This window comes from Sinocyclocheilus anshuiensis, unplaced genomic scaffold, assembly GCF_001515605.1.
Source record: "Sinocyclocheilus anshuiensis isolate Anshui unplaced genomic scaffold, SAMN03320099.WGS_v1.1 scaffold723, whole genome shotgun sequence".
NCBI lineage: Eukaryota > Metazoa > Chordata > Actinopteri > Cypriniformes > Cyprinidae > Sinocyclocheilus > Sinocyclocheilus anshuiensis.
In genome coordinates, this window is record NW_015551048.1 from 554,826 (window position 1) to 573,708 (window position 18,883).

The following is an 18,883-nucleotide window of genomic DNA, read 5'->3' on the forward strand; positions in this document are numbered from 1 at the left end:
GTTGATTTTTTTCAGAAATAATGTAATCTTCATCATTCAAAATTTGAAGGAATTTTAGTTGTGGCTATACCATGCTAGTAGAACACTGTTTTACAAAATAACCAAGGCACTTCAACAAAAAGCCTTTACTTTGTGGAAAACACAGTGATCAAAAGAGAACAGCAATGATTGTAGCACGAAGAAAGATTACAACTAAAATTTCTAAGGTTACAGCAGTCAAAAATTAGTAGGAAGGGAGGCCCTTGCTTTGAATGACTTAAGCATATCTGTGGCTGCAGGACATCACTAGTCTCTCACACTGCTCTGGTGTGATCTTGGTCCACTCTTCTTCCACAGTTCGGTGACTCTTAACCATAACTTTGTCACCAAGGATTTTCTTGAGAATTTCAATCGGGTTTGGCTCAGGACTCTGGACTGGACAATGTTTTGCTGTGTGATAGGAGCTATTGTCCTGTATGAAAATTGCTGGCTAATTGGACGATGAACGCAGGGAAGGAACAGCATTTTGCTGCAGGAGGTTCTGATAAAAATGTTGCATTCACTCTGCCATTTAGCTGTATAAGAGGCCCAACTCCTGCTGCAGAAAACATCTCTCAAACCATGACACTTCCTCCTCCACCATTCACTGACTTCTTTACACACTTTGGGTTGAGTCTTTCCCCAGTTTGACGCCGAACATAATGTTTCCCACCGGACCCAAATAAATTAAACTTGCTTTCATCACTGAAGTGAACTTTGGACCAGTTCTCCTCTGTCCACACAACATGCTCCTCGGCAAAGGTAAGCCTAGCCTTTTGATTCTTTCTGCTGATGAGAGGTTTGGTCACTGCAGAGTGCACTTTCATGCTGACTTCCCTTAAAGGTCAAGACACTGTAAGCCGAGACAGATTCTTACTCTGTTCAACGCTGAACTGGTAAGCAATTCCAGCTGCAGTGCTGAACCGAATGCCCACTGAGATTCTCCACATTATCTTGTCCTCTGTGCATTTGTCTTTCTTGAACGACCAGTCTTTTTGGGGAACTTGAATGAGTTAGTGACATTGTAAAGATGCAATATTCTAGAAATCTTCTCTTGATATTGACTGCTATTGGCCTTCATCTGGACAAGCTGCAGTCAGAGGGTTTCAGTCATTTTAGAATGGCTCACCGTCTTCCAAAGTCAATGAAAACTGAAAAGTTAGGCTGCCAGTTAAATACGGTTTGTCAGATAATTAAGGAAAGGTTAATTGTGCACCCCGGTTCTAGAGTTCTTAAAATCAAATAAAACCATTTATAGACATTCTAAATAACATCCTCCTTCATTCTGAAATGATTTCACTGTAAAATTCAACTGGCATCTCACCGAATCCCCATGTGGAGAGCCCCAGGTTCTTCATGCGTTTCTTGACCAGCTCAGCGAGCTCCTGTCTCTCGGAGCAGGAGAGCAGGACGCCGCGCTGCTGGCTGAGTCTGTTTGCTTCACGCTCGGCCTGCCACGGCCCCAGCAGATTGGATGCCCACTGCATGCTCCTTCGACGCAGAGAATGAGTCTGGATGTCTGGACCCTGCTGTTGCTCCTCCGGGTCCTTTCCCTCCTCAAAGACTGACAGCTTGTCTGACATTTGGGATTGTGGAGTCTAGAAGAAAGAAAAACAAGGTTTGTCTCGTCGTTCTTGATATTTCCAATATGCTGATATTTACAATACATAATTTTAACCTCTTAATCTGTCACTTTTATTCAATTAACTGCAGAACATTTTTAATTTTAATAGCCCTGTTACTGCATTTTCTTTTTCTTTTTAAAAGGAACAATTCCAAAAAATTGTAACATCTAATTGCATTTTCTCAGTTTTTATTATATATAAGTATTTAACTTTGTTACCAAAGTTATAATGAGAAAAATTATCCAACAATTTTAATTTCAAATTAGGGAAAAATGTTTGGCAATAACCAACATTTGGTTACAAAACTAGCACATACTGAGTGACAACTCAATTTTCCTGACTTTCTCTCATTTGTTGAGAAACTGGACATTGGGCAGTTCCAAGCTTTATTAATATGGAAGCCCGTTTCTGCCATTAAATAAAAAATAAAAAAGGTAATCGCAACTTCTCTGACTTTTTACTCGCATTTGCATGTTTACATCTCGCAATTCTGATTTCTTTTCGGAGAATTGCATCATTTAAACTCGTAGTTGTGAGTTATAAAGTTAGAATTGTGAGATATAAACTTGCAGTCATAAGAAAATGTCAGAATTGGACTTATATACCTGCAATTACGAGTTTATATCTCACAATTCTGAGAAAAGAAGAAGCCAGAATTGTTGGATATAAACTCGCAATTGTGAGAAAAAAAGTCAGAATTGCAAATTAATATCTTGACTTAATTCTGACTTTATAACTCATAAATTTGAGTTAATATCATGCAATTCTGAGAAAAAAAGTCAGAACTGTGAGATAAAAAGTCACAATTATCTTTCTTTTTTTATTTTGTGACAGAAGCAATCTTTCTTTTTTTCTATAAATTAATGTATTCAGCAAGGATGCATTAAATTGATACAAAAAATGGCAATGATGATGATCAATGATCAAGTTTTGTGGATGATGATTGTTCTGGAATAGCCTTCCTGATAACGTTCGGGGGTTCTTTATCAGGAAGGCTATTCCAACTTTGTTCAAGTTTTGTGGAGTTCACATAATTGGTAACTAATGATTAAGTAAAGGGTAAAGCTGGCTCCTGCCTATCCCTTCCTTCCCAGTGTAACTGTTTCTCTTGATCTAAAAGTGTACATGTTGTGGTTGGACTGAACGTAATGAAACCTCAGGAGGTTCAAGTATCTGAGACTCAGTCCTGTAGATGCCGATGGGAATGTCTCCTACAGTGGAGGAGAGCATTTCATACAGTCTGCCATACGTGTCAATGCACAAGACTTCCTCTGTGATACTCATCTGAAATGTAATACACAACACTGTAACACCGCTAAAGCAACATCAAAAATAGCAATCTAATAAAAGTCATTTAAATGAGGATGTGGGGACTGTGCTAATGTTAAACGTCATACTTACAGAACATAAAAAACCAGATTTTGGTGTGGTTTCTAGTCCAAGCAGCAGTTTGGTAATGGTTATCATATAATCCTTAACAAAACACTGAAACAACAGAAGCACTTCTAGTACAATTATAGACAAATTTAAAGGCATGAACATTTATGATTTCAAACAGCAAGAGCATATATAGCATTCAAATGTTCAGGGTTAGTAAGATTTTTTTTACATTTTTGAAAGAAGTCTTTTATGCTCACCACAGCGGCATTTATTTGATCAAAAATACAGTAAAACAGTAATGTTGTAAAATTACTGCAGTTTAAAATAAGTGTTTTCTATTTTAATTTTTGATGTAATTTAAACAAATGTCAAATGTAATTTATTCCTGTGATCAAAGCTGAATTTTCATCACCATTACTGCAGTCTTCAGTGCCACATGATCCTTCTGTCAGGGATCTCACCTGACAGTCTTCTCTGTCCTGTCTTTGTTAAATGTTTCCCAGTTTGTGTTGTGTTTGAGCACATGGCTTTGTCTTTGTTTGTGCTTGCCATGTGCTCCTCTCGTCCTGCCTCCTTGTTACCCATTACCACGTCCCCTAGTCTAGTCCTTGTTGAGTCCTCATTTGTCTGAGTGTTGTCATTTGTTCCTCATGTTCTCTGCTCCTTTATATTGTTCTCCCTTTCCCTTTTGTTTTGCCAGTTCGTTATTCTATCTTCTCTGTGTTTGCTAGTTCATCTACTATTCTTTTTGATACTGAGTATTTCCTATTTATTAGTTTGTAGAGTTTTGTTCTAGTCCCTTGTCTGTCTTCCGTCCTGTCCAGTCCTGTCCTGTCCTGCAGACTGAGCTACCGGTCCTCTCCCTGGATCTGACTCACAGCTAGGCCTGTGCAGTGCCTGGGAGACCACGAGTGTGGAGTGGCCGAGCTTCGTGTTCCTGTCAGGCCACCACTGCCAACCTCCGGTCTCCATCTGCACAGCCTCTTCCCCTCACTGGCCTACTGTCATCCCAGGCTGGACCCAACGGCCTTCTCTCAGCCTGCCTGTCTACGAGTCTTATCCCTGCCTTCTGTTTGAGCTGTGTCCACTCCCCACTCCCACCATCTCTTGTCCTGTCAGTATTGTAAATAAACTGATCACTCATTCTGCATTTGAGTCCTCTCTCATAGAATCCCTAACACCTTCAGAAGGCTTAAGAAAACATTTTTAATTATGTGCAGGACTATTTGATGAATAGAAAAAAAAAATGCATTTATTTGAAATAGAAGTCTTTTGTAAAAATGCAAAAGTTGTTACTGTGACTTTTTTTTTTTATCAATTTAATGCAATGCAATTTAATTTCAATTGCATGCTTAATAAAAGTATTTGTTTATTTCTTAAAAAAAAACTTATTGACCCCAAACATTTGAATGGTATTGTATATAGGCAAGAAAATAGTTTAATGTGCTAAATCGAGTTCCACAACTGTAATGACTGATATGCAATGTGATCTGTATTTGTAAGGACATCTAGTGTTTACATCTAGTATCTCCATTCTTGCTAATGTTTCCATCTAGTGGTCGTTAGCAGGCACACAGGCAAAAAATAATTTCAGCTCAACAGGCAGCAGCACTTGTTGTCTTCGTACCTGATAGAGCAGTGTGTCCAGCATCCCAATGCTAAACACCCTACCAGCTGTAAAAGGCAGGCGAAATATGAAGGACAGGTTTGAGCCTTTCTCTCTTTCTTTCTGCTCCATGAAGCCATGCAAAAAAACATGGAAGAAGGTTTAGGCCCAAACAGTATAATCAAAGCAAAACCATTATTTTATGATTTATTCAAATGAGAGTGACAGAAAGCATGTTATGAATGTCTGCTCACCTTCTCTAGTTTGGAGAAGGCCAGTGTGTGACCGTCCTTTACACTGAACTGCATGAATCTCATGTTAGCGGGATGGGTTAACTCTGTGATGATGTTGAGGCCGGAGAACAACCTATAGACCAGCCATTCATTTCAGTTACTTAAGATCTTCTGTTCCCTTGTGAAAAACAAGTGCTCTTAACTGAACTGAATAAGCACTTACAATCTAACAAGGATGTTTAAAAAAAAAAAAGATACTATGATATTATAATGAAATAAAAAGCCAACTAAAGAGTGTACCTAACGTGTGCTTAAAGAGGGTACAGTTTCATTACTATGTTTCCTAACAATTTCTTCTGCTGAACACAAAAGAAAATATTTAGAAGTAGTATATATCTTTTTTTGTTTGCAACAGAAGAAAGAAACTCGTACAGGTTTGAAACAACTTCAAGGGTGGATAAATATGGCAAAATTGTCATTTCTGGCGAACTTTTATTTGACTTTTAAATAGTGCACTTTCTAATAATGTCAAATTGAAAGTTTTTAAAGCATATTTTCAATTATTATTTAATAATATTTTGCCATGCTTTAAAAAAACCAAAATACACTTATTTTGAAGTGTTGACATGTGAAGTACTTGATTAAGAAATGTATTTTAAACGTACTAAATTGCAACTTCATTACATATGGGTAATTTCAAATATATTTAACCCTTTGGGAATCTCAAAATCTCAAACAGTCTCTGACCTGAACAGGGTCTGGACATTAACGATAGTTTTTGCATCAGCCATATAGTCTTCCTCAGCGGACATGGTGCTCTCCTTATCCACAACCACCATATTAGCAGCAAACGAGACGCCACAACGCAACAGGTCATCCAGACTGTAAGGAGATAGATAGATTTGCATCACTCTGGTTTCCTAGACAAGAAGCCAGTAAGATTTTCCATTGGCTTTTGAATTATTGCAGAAAATGTAAGCTCTGTGATCAACAAAATGTATGATTCTTACATATTTTGTTCATCAAACTTCTCAAATGAACACAACTTTTATTGAATTTTAAGCCTAGATACAATCACCAAAGGTGAAAGCTGTAGTTAGGCTATAAACAAACTAGGCCTACACCACGTTGGCATGACTTCATTGTCTTTATTCATTAGAAACCCTGGAGAAATCTGGTTAGCTTTTGAAATGGTCTCTCATGTTGTGTTGAATCACGCTTGGGGCAAGCTCAGTTTTCCTCTGAATACTAAAGCCTGACGTTTGTTAATGTCTGGGCAGCTGCACAAACCTATGGCATTTCAGCCTGCCAAAACAGGCTGGCCCGACTACCTATATAAGTTGCCACTGAATGCCATTTCATCTGAATCATTCTCCTTCACTGTAAAGACCATCTCCCCACTGGACTCTGAAGACAAAGAACAAGAAGCCTGCTACTCACGTAGAAGAGTCCCAGCAGAGGTAAGATGCTCTCCCTCTCAGCGTTTCTCCCCTGCAGCTTCCGGTGACAGTTCAGAGCAAATTTTCAGTTCTAATTGAGCAAATTTCAGTGACGTCTGATTCAGATTGCCACACCACAAATGTGGAACATGCAGGGCACCCCTGCACGAGTCAGACGAGCACAGTGAGTGTTTCCCTTGCCTAGGCCGTGCGCACGCTGAGGTGGCGCTCACTGAGACAGATTGCTCTCATTGTGAGAGCATGTGTCTTGCCTCTCTACACCTGCAGAACACCTTTGTCAGTGAAGGTGTCCCCTTCCCTCTCCACTCCCCATGCTCTCCAGTTTCTCTCCTCCCAGGAGCCTCGGAGGGAGAAACAGCGAAGTCAGAGGCCTGAGAAGACAGCCTCGAGTGAGCTCATGCCAGCGCAAGGCCCGCATGTCTCGCCCTCTTCACAGCGAGATGATTTCCTGTGCTTTTTTCCCAAGAGGATCAGCACTCTTCATCTGAAACGAGCGTCATGCTCCCCTTTGGAGGATCTGAAGAGGTTGCTGCCGATGATCCCATGTCACTGCCAGCCTCTAATACAGAGGATTAGTCCAGCTCCGTGGAGGACCCCGGCTCCCTTCTGCCCAAGGGTGGTGTACGGCCCAGTGTGGACAGCTAGCACATTTGCATGAAGGCTGTTCAAGAACTTGGCTTGGAGTGGTCAGCCCCAGTAGAGCCCGTCCGGAGCCGTCTGGATGAAATATTTTTGCCAGAGCACCACCAGTGAGCCTCCCATCAGAGACCAGCACCATTCTTTCCAGAAGTTCATGACAAACTCACCCTACTCGGCTCACTCTTCCAACTCCGCCACCCTCACTTCCACTGATCCCTTGAAGAAGTCTTGCGTTTGCATTCCAATCCCCCATTCAGCTCTGGGTGTTGAAGCCTTTGTTCACACTGTCAAAGCTGGGCCATCCCTCACACTTTGCACATGCCGAACAAACTACCACAATTCACTGAGCCCACCATCTGCTCTCCGAAGTGCAGTATCTGCTGGTGAAGCGAGCCATTAAAGCGGTCCTACCAGAGAACAAGGAGTCAGGAAGCCATCATTTTCTCATCCCAAAGACAGATGGTTGGCTCAGGCCCATCCTAGATTTCAGTCTCCTGAATTGCTCCTTAATGAGGCGGCCATACAGGATGCTGACTTTGAAACAGATCCTTGCACCTTTTCCCCTGATTGTTCTGCTCCTTCAGCTCATCAGACAGATCAGGGAGACTGGATGCTGAGTCCTACTGGTGGCTCTACTCTGGCGAAACCAGTTGTGGTTCCCCGACCTAATACGGCTGTCATCGACAGTTCCCTGGCTGATTCCACTGAGGAAAGACCTCCTTTCTCAAGCAAGAGGTTCCCTCTATGCCCTAAACTGGTCCCTCTTTTCTGACTGGTGTGCAATCCAAAACGAAGACCCATCGTCTTGTGAGCTAGCAACCACTTGTCCTTTTTAAAAGAGCTGCTGGATAAGGGGCGCACCCCTTCTATGCTCAATAGAGCCAGGAGACTTAACCTATCTTACCCTCATACTGTTCCTATTTGAGACCTGTCTACAGTCATCAAGGCCCTCCATTTGAGTCGCTCCAGGTGGCTGACTTCCAGTCCTTGTCGCTTAAGACCACCCTGCTGCTAGATTTAGTATCTGTCAAGTGTGTGGGTGACTTTCAAGTGTTCTTGGTGAGTGCTTCCTGTTTGGCGATTGGGCCAAACGACTGTAAGGTCATCTTCAAACCCAAGCTAGGTTACTAACTTAAAGTGCTCTCTACTCCGTTCCGAGTGAAGGTCATCACCCTGTTAGCTCTCCCTTCCTCGGAAGATGAGCAGGGAGCTAACTTACTTTGCCTGGTCCAGGCCCTCAGGATTTATGTGGAGCGCTCTAGCCAATATCGGCAGTCAGAGGAGCTCGTTGTGTGCTTCGGAGACCGCTCTAAAGGGCTGCCAGTTACGAAGCTGAGATTATTCTGCTGGATAGTTCATGCAGTAGCCCTGGCTTATGCCTCAGTGGGCTCTGAGTGCCCCCATTTCAGTGAGGGCCCACTCCACTAGGGGGATGGCTTCCTCCTGGGCTTGGACCAGTGGAGTTACCATTGGGGATATTTGCCAGGCAGCTGGCTGGTCATCACCATCTACCTTTGCTAGGATTTATGATCTGGACATCCGTGCCCTTCAGGCATGGATCTTGTCCACATAATTGTCTTGGACCCCTAGTAAGTGGTCTACAGTGTCTTGACTGCGTGCTCCAGCCGGTGGTCCGAGCCTCACAGCTTAGCCTATGTTTCTTAGGGCCCTCATGGCGGCACCCTAGGGCTGGGATTGCAGGACGGCTTCCGTTCTGCACTTCTAGCATGGCGCTATGGTATATTGTTCCCCATGCGTGATTTAACACAACGTGAGAGACCATTTCAAAAGGGAACGCTCTGGTTACTAATGACGCTGCCGCTTCTCAGTCGAAAGAATATGACTGAATGTCATTCAGGGTTGACTTATATAAGCAGTCAGTACCACCTGTTTTGGTAGGCTGAAATGCCAGAAGTTTGTGCAGCTGCACAAATGTTAACAAATCAGGCTTCAGTATTCTAAGTTTCCCCCAAGTGTGATTCAACGCAACACTCCTATTTGCGTTGTAAGTGTCATTGATCAGATGAACGTAATGTGTGGTCTGTTTACATGATGGCTCTAGCATCTTATATATTGCTGACTATACTACTAGTTTTTCTGGAATACAATTTTTGGTCTATGAAGGTATGAGACAGTCTTTTCTTCCCTCCAAATGATCCATTTTCTGCCACCATTTTTCACTCAATGCACAATGTTTCTGTGACTGTCCAAAGCACATGAATACGAGGCATGTGAGTGGGAATCTGTTACTAAGCATCTAGCCATAACATTCTAACATGACTTTGTTTTACACTGTACACATTTGGCACCACATAAGCAGTGCTAACCTTGCTCCAGAGCAGGCTTTCATAACCCCGGGTAAACAGCAGTGCTAACCCCACTTCTAAACTACACCTGGGGTTAAAAGTGGGGTTTAGAATGACAATAACCCAGGTTTTCTGAATTCAGAATGATGGAATCAGAAGTTCAAAAATGCTCATTTGTTTCAGGGTTTTAGGACTCGTTCCTTCGGCACTCTACTGTCAAGTGAGTGAGCTAATACAATGTCTTTGTTATCGCAAGAAGGTGACACTCAGTGTACAACAGCAGGCTTATCTTCTTCCGGACGACAAATTGTAAATGCATTATTTGAGGATGGGATACAAACAAACACGGTAATGTTTCATGTTTCATGATAATGTCTCTTGCCTGTCGATTGATCCAAGCAAGTAATATATCATTGGGAACCAACAGACAGTCTCAAGAAACTCTGCGCCTGGCCTAAAAAAAAGAAATTCAGTATTATGTAGACATCAGGGAAAATTTAACTATAACTACAAGACTACAAAATATTGGCAACTAAAGTAAAGCTCAATTAACGAGGTGAAGGAGAGTGATGTGTAAATAAAGGATGTTTACTCATGTTCCAAGAGCAGCACGATGGGACACAGTTCATTCTCTGATCTGTAAGAGGCTCGTAATGGGAGGATGAAGTTGTACAGGCCATTTCCGGTGGTCTCAGCAGACACAATGATGAGCTTATTCTTCAAACCGTATGCTTTGACATCTTCTTTGTCTTTGTGGTTGCAGGTCTTGGACAAAAACTGACATGAAAATAAAGCAATGCAATATTACCATCAAGGACCACAATGGAAACAACTTGTTCAGTGTCGCATGATTGTTCAGAAATCAGTGTAATATGCTGATTTGCTGCTCAAGAAACTTTTCTTCTTATTATCAATGTTGAAAACAGTTGTGCTGCTTAATATTTTTGTAGAAGTTGAAAAGAACACCATTTATTTGAAATGGAAATCTTTTGTAAATGTTTTTACTGTTGCTTTTAATCACTTTAACGTAAACTTTTCCTTTCTACTTGTAATTTAGTACAATTATTGTTGTAAATTTAGATTGTCCACCCAAGTGTAATCAAGATACTGTATGTAATACCTTTTCTAGCTGCATACAACATTTGGGTGCTTTCTCTTTCCGTAAATGGCAAAGTATCGGTGAGCTTCCAATGTAGGGTAAATCTGGAGGATATCCTTTAATGTAACTGCAAAAAAGTTCAGGAGATCTCATTCCCGTAGCAGCCGTCTTGACATTACTCAGTGTTTCTTTGTTGACATTTAATCAAACAAACAGATTATTTTCTCTCTCAGTGAAAGAAATAATTACCCATTGCTGCCTTCATTTCTAGTGCAAGGCTGACATGGGCTCTTTGACTCATCGATGAGCAGGTTGCCAGTCTGAAAGGAAGGTGAATCAGGCAATACCAGAACAGGAACCATGTTTGGTTTTCTCTTCTCAGATGTATTAGTTTCAGTTGAGAGCGATGGACCTAAACTGGACGGAATGTTAATTTCCTGCATGTCTATAGCCATGGTACCTTTAGGAAATACAAACAAAAACCTTTAGACAAAAATATAGAAACAACATCACATTTTTCATCCACATGTTTTTGAAAGAATTTAAAGTGCACCAAATGTCTGAAATTTAAAGGGGTCATATGATGCAATTTCAATTTTTCCTTTCTATTTGGATTGTTACACTCTAGCCGCCGGCCTCTACTCACTCTAGCCCACCGTGTTTGACGCTGTGTTTCGTTGTGAAAGCGAAACTACTTTCTTTTTAGCAACATCACATGACCCCTTTAAGTTGTTACACAATGAAACACTTCTCTGCTGAAACTCTCAAAATTATAATGGCACAGACATTTAAAATGTTTGGATATACACCACTTGCGTAGTATGTGTGACATTTGTCGTTCATTTCAGAAATGGGAGTATTTTTGAAAGTCTCTTATGCTCACTAAGGCTGAGGGGAAGATTATGGTGCTTTTTGTCATTTTGTAAGTCGACACACCCATTCACTTACATTATATGGAAAAGAGTGGGCAGGATTCTCTTCAAAAATTCACCAATTGTGTTTTACAGAAGAAAAAAATATATTAAAAAATTACAAAACAAAAAAAGAGGAGATTTTTAATGTTGAAGAAATAATACATTTATTCATCAAGGACAAATTAAATCAAAAGTGGCAGTAAAGGCTATTCTTCTGAACTTTCTATTTATGAAGAAATCTTGAAAAAATATATCACTGTTTCAACAATAATATTAAGCAGTGTGACAGTTTTTAACATTGATAAGAAATGTTTCTTGATTTTTGTTTCAGCATATTAGAATGATTTCTGAAGGATTATGTGACACTGAAGACTGGAGTAATGATGCTGAAAATTCAGCTGTGCATCACAGGAATAAATTACATTTTAAAATATATTAAAATAGAAAGCATTTATTTTAAATTGTGATAATATTTCACAATATTACCAAATTGTTACTTCATTTACTGTAATTTTTATCAAATAAATAGAGCCTTGATAAGCATAAAAGACTTCTTTCAAAAACATAAAAAATCTTACCGACCCCAAACTTTTGAATGGTATTGCTGTGATATGTACATTATCTTTCTTTGAATTATTATAATGTTTATTTGTCTGACCCATGCTAGTAATAGCGCTGCTGGTTGGAGGTTGAGTCTTGTTTCCTTTCTTGGCCTTAAAGCAGGAATTCTCCTCCTTGGTGAGACTGATGTAGAAGCACACGTCCAAAGGTTTCATGATGTGCTGAGGACCAGGGTTCAGCAGTATATTCTTAGTGTCGTCAGGACAGACTCCAATGAGACAGATGCCGTACCTACAAACATGATAGATATTTACACAAGAAGTGGCCATTTTTGAGGAATCAAATGTCATTTTTACTGTACTGCAAGATTTAATGCATTTCTCAAATATGCTTTTCCCACATACTCACTTATTATATGCATTAAAGGAGGCATAAGGGAAGCTCTTTCCCTCATACTCAGAAAAGAAGATGCTTTCTTTCAGAACAATGCTGTACACTTCATTTCCTGAGCATTTCCCATAAATCCTGTGCCAGTCCTCAGGAGAATGCTGGCCCTCTCTGCAGAGATACACACATCATATCATATAGAATTTTGCTTTTGAGTTTTACAACTTGTGGGGTGAGTGAATAACAAAATCCAATGGCCAGATTCACTAAAAAGGGCAAATTAGCGTGAGATCGCAATTGCCTATGGGAGTGGAAAGTTGATCTACTGACAATTTGCAAATTAAAGAACACAGTGCAATTTACCAGCGCAAATTAGTGTAGGATCACAAACAAGCAGAGCAATCGGGGTGTCTAACCTACTAACAATGCAGGCACAAAATAGGTTAAGACGTGCTTATTGGGGTGTTAAATAATGGCATAAATATCAGTAAACTGACTACCACAAACCTAAGTAAATCACCTTGCATGATTTAGGGTACATTTGCATGGCAACAATGTACAAAAAAAGGTTTTTCTTTGCATTTTTGAAGTTTCACATACAGACCGGTCTGAAACGATAAGTCAGCATTGCGAACAACAACAACAACAATAAATTGTCTACAAATATTTTAGTCATTTAGTCTCATATGACCTAATGTAAGGGCCTGCAATAACGTGGTTTGACAAGTGTGGCGCTGTAGCGCAAGACTGTAACTCAGCTCTCCAGGCTGTAATCCAATAGAAGACATGCTCAAGAGATGTGCAAACGAAACCAAACCAGTAGAATGTGGGAAACTTTTACAAAACTACAAGCAAAAATTGCTGTCATGTGTAAAAGCCCCGATAAGCGAAAACAGCAGTTAAGAAAGCATCTGATCATAACAATGTGGTTGTTGCACCAGCTCTGCTATTGGCACTCCAGTAAAGTCACGTCACTTTTATTTATATAACACTTAATGCAATAGACTGCTTTAAAGCAAGCAGTTTTACAGAATTAAACATGAAAAAACAGTGTCAGTCTCACTTTCAGTAGAATTACAACTTAATTTCTGCTATAAAGCACATCTATATATAAATACATACAGAACTTGTGTAACTCAGTGTTTTAACTAACTGCAAAAGTTGAATAGTCAATCAAAGCCTACTGATTAATTGATAAAATAAATTATGTTTAGTTGATTGATCGTTGTAATTAGATTAATCGATTATCAAAATTGTTTGTCTGCAGCCCTGTATAGACAACAACGTTGTCAAAACGATTGTTGTCAAAACCTGCATGACCGGTGTCTGAAGCAACATCAATCTATCGGTCCACCTGGCCCATGACGTCATAGGTGGGGTGCCCGGAGGTATAAAAGGGTACCTGCTGAATACGTCATCCACGTAGCTGTCTGAAGGAGACATAAACAGGCAGGCCAAGGGCATGACAAGGGGGCACAGTGTCTCGTTCCCTCTCGGGAACCATGGTTACATGCGTTCCCCTTCTAGCCAACTTCACGCTGCGCCCCCCTAGGGGGCACATTGGGGAACGAAATCCAGCCATGCCGAGGCGCATGCCTGCCCACCTGCTGGGGGAGCACCAAGGAAGCGACAGACGTACACCAAGCCTTTCCTCAGAAAGGGGCCATGCCACTGCACCACGGGCTGCTCACACAACTTGGCAGAAATGGGGAACCCGATTAGATCAAGGGGAACATCCCACCCAAGTTAAGAGCACAACTATCCTCAGATAGCTATGCTATGTGAGCCATATAAGCCTGGATACACAAGACCACTGAATAGACTAAACTAGAAAGCCTCTAGAGGAGCTCAAAGGTAGCTACTTAAATCCCGGTAAGGAGAAATAGCTGCTAAGCTAGAACACAGCTATCCTCAGATAGCTATGTCCTAAAGGTATTATGAAGGCTTGTAGACCAGAATAACCATACACAGCTAGCCTAGATAGCCAGGCAAAACCTTCCTGCAAAGCTGCCCAGAGTGGGCTATCTACTTACAACCCTAGCAGGGGAGATAGCACTGTCTAGGCAAGAGCCCAAGGAGACCACTACTTAAAACCGTAAGCAGGGGAGCAATCACTGAGCTATCACATAGCTATCCTCAGATAGTTAGTCTCTAGGAAAGGGGATCACTCCAGGAGAGGGCTCACCGCAACTGCTAGTAAGACACAGCTAGCCTCAGATAGCTGTATTCAAGTAAGCCCGTCCTGCCATAACAATGACTGTAATATAACCACCCCGAGATCAAAGCCTGATGTAAGCCGTGGCCAAAAACACTAGAGGGCTGGACACAGCTATCCTCAAATAGCAGTTCCCTCAGATAAGACAGGACAAAGACTTCAGCACTTACTTGAGAGAGCTTGAGCCAAGGGGAACCCAAGCCAGGCTAGAACATAGCTGCCCTCAGACCGCCATATTCCAGATTAAAGTAAGCTTGAGCTGGAGCATAAGCTCAATACTCTGTACAGCTATACTCTGAGCAGGGACTGCTCACTTAAATCCTTGAAGAGGGGGAGCAGTGTACTCAGCCCCAACTCACTAGGCGGGAGGTTTTTGTGGAGGACCGCCCACTTAAAAATACCCAGAAGCCTGGGAAGGCAGCCCACTCCTAAACCCATCTGGCTTATTACAGGAAGGAACATTCTCCATAACCACTCTTAGGTGCTGAAAACACCAAGGGAAAGAAAGCTCGCAAGCTTTTGTCCACAGAGTATAAAAATGTATTCACGCCCAGCGAGGCTCTCCATACACAATAACATGCATATTAGAGAGGCACGGCCCGAGCTGAATATAGTTCCGCCCACGATTTCGCAGGATCAGGCTGAAACGATTCTGTGCTCACACTTCGTCATAACCCAGTAGTATCTGCAGCCTCTGACAACCCATTTATGGCGCTTTTCCACTGCATGGTACGGCACGGTACGGCTCGGTACGGTTCACTTTTTGGGAGTTCCAAGTGAACCGTACCGTTACCAAAACGTGACGTGTAAACTCTGCTGATCACAGATTGGCCGGAGAGAATCGTCACTTCCTGCGTCACTGAACTTGCGACACAAACACAAAAGAACCACTAGATTTAAATCAGCACAGCCAGCAAAGGATCGAACGCAACTGTTTTGAACGAGCGCACCTTTTTTTAACAACCAAAAAGTTTTTGTCTGTTGTGGAAGAACAGACATTCCTCTCGTTGATAGCAGAGGAGCGGATCCAGCGAGAGCTTGATGGGGCGATGCGGAATGAAAAAGTTTTTTTTAGGAGTCATGGTAGTAGAGGCGGCGCAACTATAACAACATGTGAATAATCACTCGAGCACCGAACGCGCAAGCTCCAGACCAAGACACATGACGCATAGAAACTGTGTGTCCTTAAGCCGCGATCCGAGTCATCGCCGTGCCTCGGCAACAGTGGGACCCGAACCACGAGACGCAAACGCTTGTTACTCATCACTCGAGAAGAGGGACAAACGCAAACGGAGTTTCTCGTTGGAGACACTCACAATGAGCGTGCTCAGAACCCTCGAGCACCGAACGCGCAAGCTCCCGACCAAGACACATGAAGCATAGATCGTGTGTGTCCACAAGTGTCAGAAACCTCGGGCACAGAGGCACACACTCTCCACAACACTCACCTGCCTTGGTCTATCACACGCACTTCAAACAGACGGCTCCTGAAGACAGCAAAGAGGATGACGTATTCAGCAGGTGCCCTTTTATACTTCCGGGCACCCCGCCTATGACGTCATGGGCCAGGTGGACCAATAGATTGGCATTGTTTCACACGTGCTTCAGACACTGGTCATGCAGGCTGCATTCCCCAATGTGCCCCTTTAGGGGGCACAACGTGGAGTTCCCTAGAAGGGGAACTACACGTCTGCTCACGTACTAATAGACTGAAAACGTTTTCACTGTATTCACAAATTCAGTTTTTATAGTTTAAACAGAGACAATAATGGTATGGTTTTCAAAAGTTTGTGTTTTCAGGCCTCTAAAATGCCATTGTCGCATAAATGAATGGCCAAAATACACAAAATGTTTTATGTTTTTAGTGTCGTGTAAACACCCACTTATTTAACTCCACAAATTCTGAATCTGAAAGGGAATCTGAAAAGGGAAGCTCCTACAAATGCATATGTAAAAATATCTATGTCCTCAGCTTTCCATTGTTAATTTTACTAAAGTGTCTTTAGTGACAGTAGTTTTTTTTTTTACTACTAGGGTTTGCGGTGGTGCAAGCCTCAAAATGTTTTTGGGTGAACTATTCCTTTAAGTGCTTTTGATATGTCATCAGGCTAGTGTACTCACAGGCCTTGAGATGTGTGCACCAGCAGGGTGATGAAGGTGGACGTGGCAGGACAGATGCAGTTCAGGGCCAGCATAGCGTATTTAAACTCTTCCTCACAAACAATATGATCTGAAGGGCGAAATAGCAGTACAACTGTGTTGAGAAATATCTGTGTCAATGTCTTTCGCTGCATTCGTACATTGTTTGAAATGTTCTGGAATCACCCACAAAGACTGATTTAACAGTACCTGCAAATTTCACATGAAATTTGTTTTCTGGTTTGAGAATCTGAACAAAAAGAGTGCAGCTTGGAGCAAAGTCCTTCACTGCAAAAGCCCTCAGGATGGTCTGGTGATCCTGAGAAGAAACAAATAAGTTATTAAAAGTGGAATATTCATAGAAATTATCATAAATATAGCTCTAAAAAAAACATTCTATATTCATGTCCCATCCCTTCACTGATGACTTAAAGGGGTAATGAATTGAGAAATCAAAATTCCCTTGATCTTTTGACATATAAGAGGTCATTGTGCTATAAAAACATCCTGTAAGTTTCAGAACTCAAAACTTTTTCGTTAGACTAAAAACAGCTTACATTGAAGTCCGTCTGCCCAAACGACAGCTTAAGGAATGTGCCACTTTATGACGTAATAGTGTGGATAAACACCGCCTCCACAGAAGATGATCAACACCTGCTTCTACATCACTGTCTGTTTAGCCCCGCCCACTGATTCGCACACGTAGTAGGTAAATGGCAAGAGCGGCAAGCACAGGTATACGCAGAAAAAAAAAAAATCGATAAACTTTATTTAATGAACTTCATTTTTAAAGAAGTTCTAGACCACGTCAGTAAGGACTTTGTTCACTTCATTTTACTGCAGATTCGTTTAAAAATAAGGCAGGACCTTCATAAAGATTGAAATTAAAAGACGATGCTGTACCGACTATATTGGATCCGACAGTAATTTCACACCACACAAGTGTGAGTAAGTGTGTGTTTTCATTACGTGATCACTATTGCTTCGTCTGTTATTACAGATTGTTTGACATGTACTGAGTATTTATGTGTTTTTAACCTAAATCACAGCAGCGTCCATCTATGAAGGATGTAAGCTGTCAAACATACACAAGCCAATCATAGCTTATTCTTCTGGACATTTACTTCAGAGTCCACAATCTGCCATGCCTATTCAAACAGAGCGTTCTAATGAGGGGGGTCAACTACTTCTGAATTATGTTTTTTGATGTAAAAATCTTAATAACATTATAAGTGGACCACAAAGAACAGTACAAAATTAAAAGAAAAGGCAGTTCATGACTCCTTTAACAATAATGCTTTAAATGTTTTAATCATAATTTTGCATTTCTTCACTTTTTGATGAAAAATCTCAGTAATACATACTGCTGCATTGCGGTCAGCCTCACAGCGGCAGGTCAGAATGAAACAAGCCTCAGCATTATCCAGCCTGTGTGAAAAGACTTGTTTTCAGAGAATATCTTGCATTAAGTTTCTTACACCATTGGCATTTCTTTAATTGTTTAAAATGTGAACTTTTTCAATTTAGTTAGCTTTATATTTAAAAAAAAACAAAAACAATTTTGAGTAACTCTTTATTTTGCAGTGTCTTTGTTACACGTTGCATGTACTCACTATAGTAATAACAGTAAATTATGCATACTTACATGCAACTTTTTTTTTCATGGCCAAAATGTATGCTTAAATATATGTTATAAGCAGTGGATCTCAATTAAATATATTTGTGAAACTGAAAATATATTTAGTTTCAATCTTCATATTCCAAAATATTTTCCAAAAATATATACAGTATATTGTAAAAAAAAAAAAGGAACATTATAAAGTACGTTCCTTGCTGATTTTTATCAAAATGTGTTCTATGTTCAAATAAGCTTTTTCTTCATATGTGACATGTGACATGTGAATGTACTTTTTTTTGGATTGAAATATACGGAGGAAATATATATTTATATTGTTAAAATACATTTTTTTAAATACACAAAAATGGCCAAAAACATATTTAAAAATCTAAAATATATTTGAAAATATATGCGCATACATATATTTTGGAACATATTTTAGCTAAAATATTTTGGCAATTTTTTAAATATTTTAAATATATTAAAAATATATGTTTTCTGTATGGGTTAAATGTACAATTACACTGTAACAAGGACACTGTAGCAAAACTGGGTTAATCATTATTTAACAGTGTCAGAAAAATGTATTTAAGTCTTGATATCTTACACAATCTTTATCTCAAAAATACTGATTAGATTTTTTTTTTTTTTTGGATCTTTAAATCCTTTAAGGCAACACTTTG

At 40.5% G+C, this 18,883-nt stretch overlaps 1 protein-coding gene across 2 annotated transcripts in view; it reads right to left on the minus strand.

Moving 5' to 3' along the window:
* Positions 1-18,883, minus strand: part of kcnt2a (potassium channel, subfamily T, member 2a) — a 33,178-nt gene that overhangs the window by 1,951 nt on the left and 12,344 nt on the right. The window contains exons 12-26 of one of the 2 annotated variants that reach the window (XM_016451698.1): positions 17,947-18,010; positions 16,793-16,901; positions 16,565-16,673; positions 12,250-12,399; positions 11,939-12,132; positions 10,616-10,826; positions 10,388-10,493; positions 9,860-10,032; positions 9,650-9,721; positions 5,610-5,744; positions 4,884-4,995; positions 4,651-4,752; positions 3,045-3,128; positions 2,799-2,927; positions 1,343-1,616 (exon numbers count right to left, since the gene is read on the minus strand). In XM_016451698.1, the coding sequence (XP_016307184.1) occupies positions 1,343-1,616; positions 2,799-2,927; positions 3,045-3,128; positions 4,651-4,752; positions 4,884-4,995; positions 5,610-5,744; positions 9,650-9,721; positions 9,860-10,032; positions 10,388-10,493; positions 10,616-10,826; positions 11,939-12,132; positions 12,250-12,399; positions 16,565-16,673; positions 16,793-16,901; positions 17,947-18,010 (2,024 nt within the window). The remainder of the gene's footprint in view (positions 1-1,342; positions 1,617-2,798; positions 2,928-3,044; positions 3,129-4,650; positions 4,753-4,883; positions 4,996-5,609; positions 5,745-9,649; positions 9,722-9,859; positions 10,033-10,387; positions 10,494-10,615; positions 10,827-11,938; positions 12,133-12,249; positions 12,400-16,564; positions 16,674-16,792; positions 16,902-17,946; positions 18,011-18,883) is intronic. The other variant, XM_016451699.1, reaches the window with a different exon arrangement.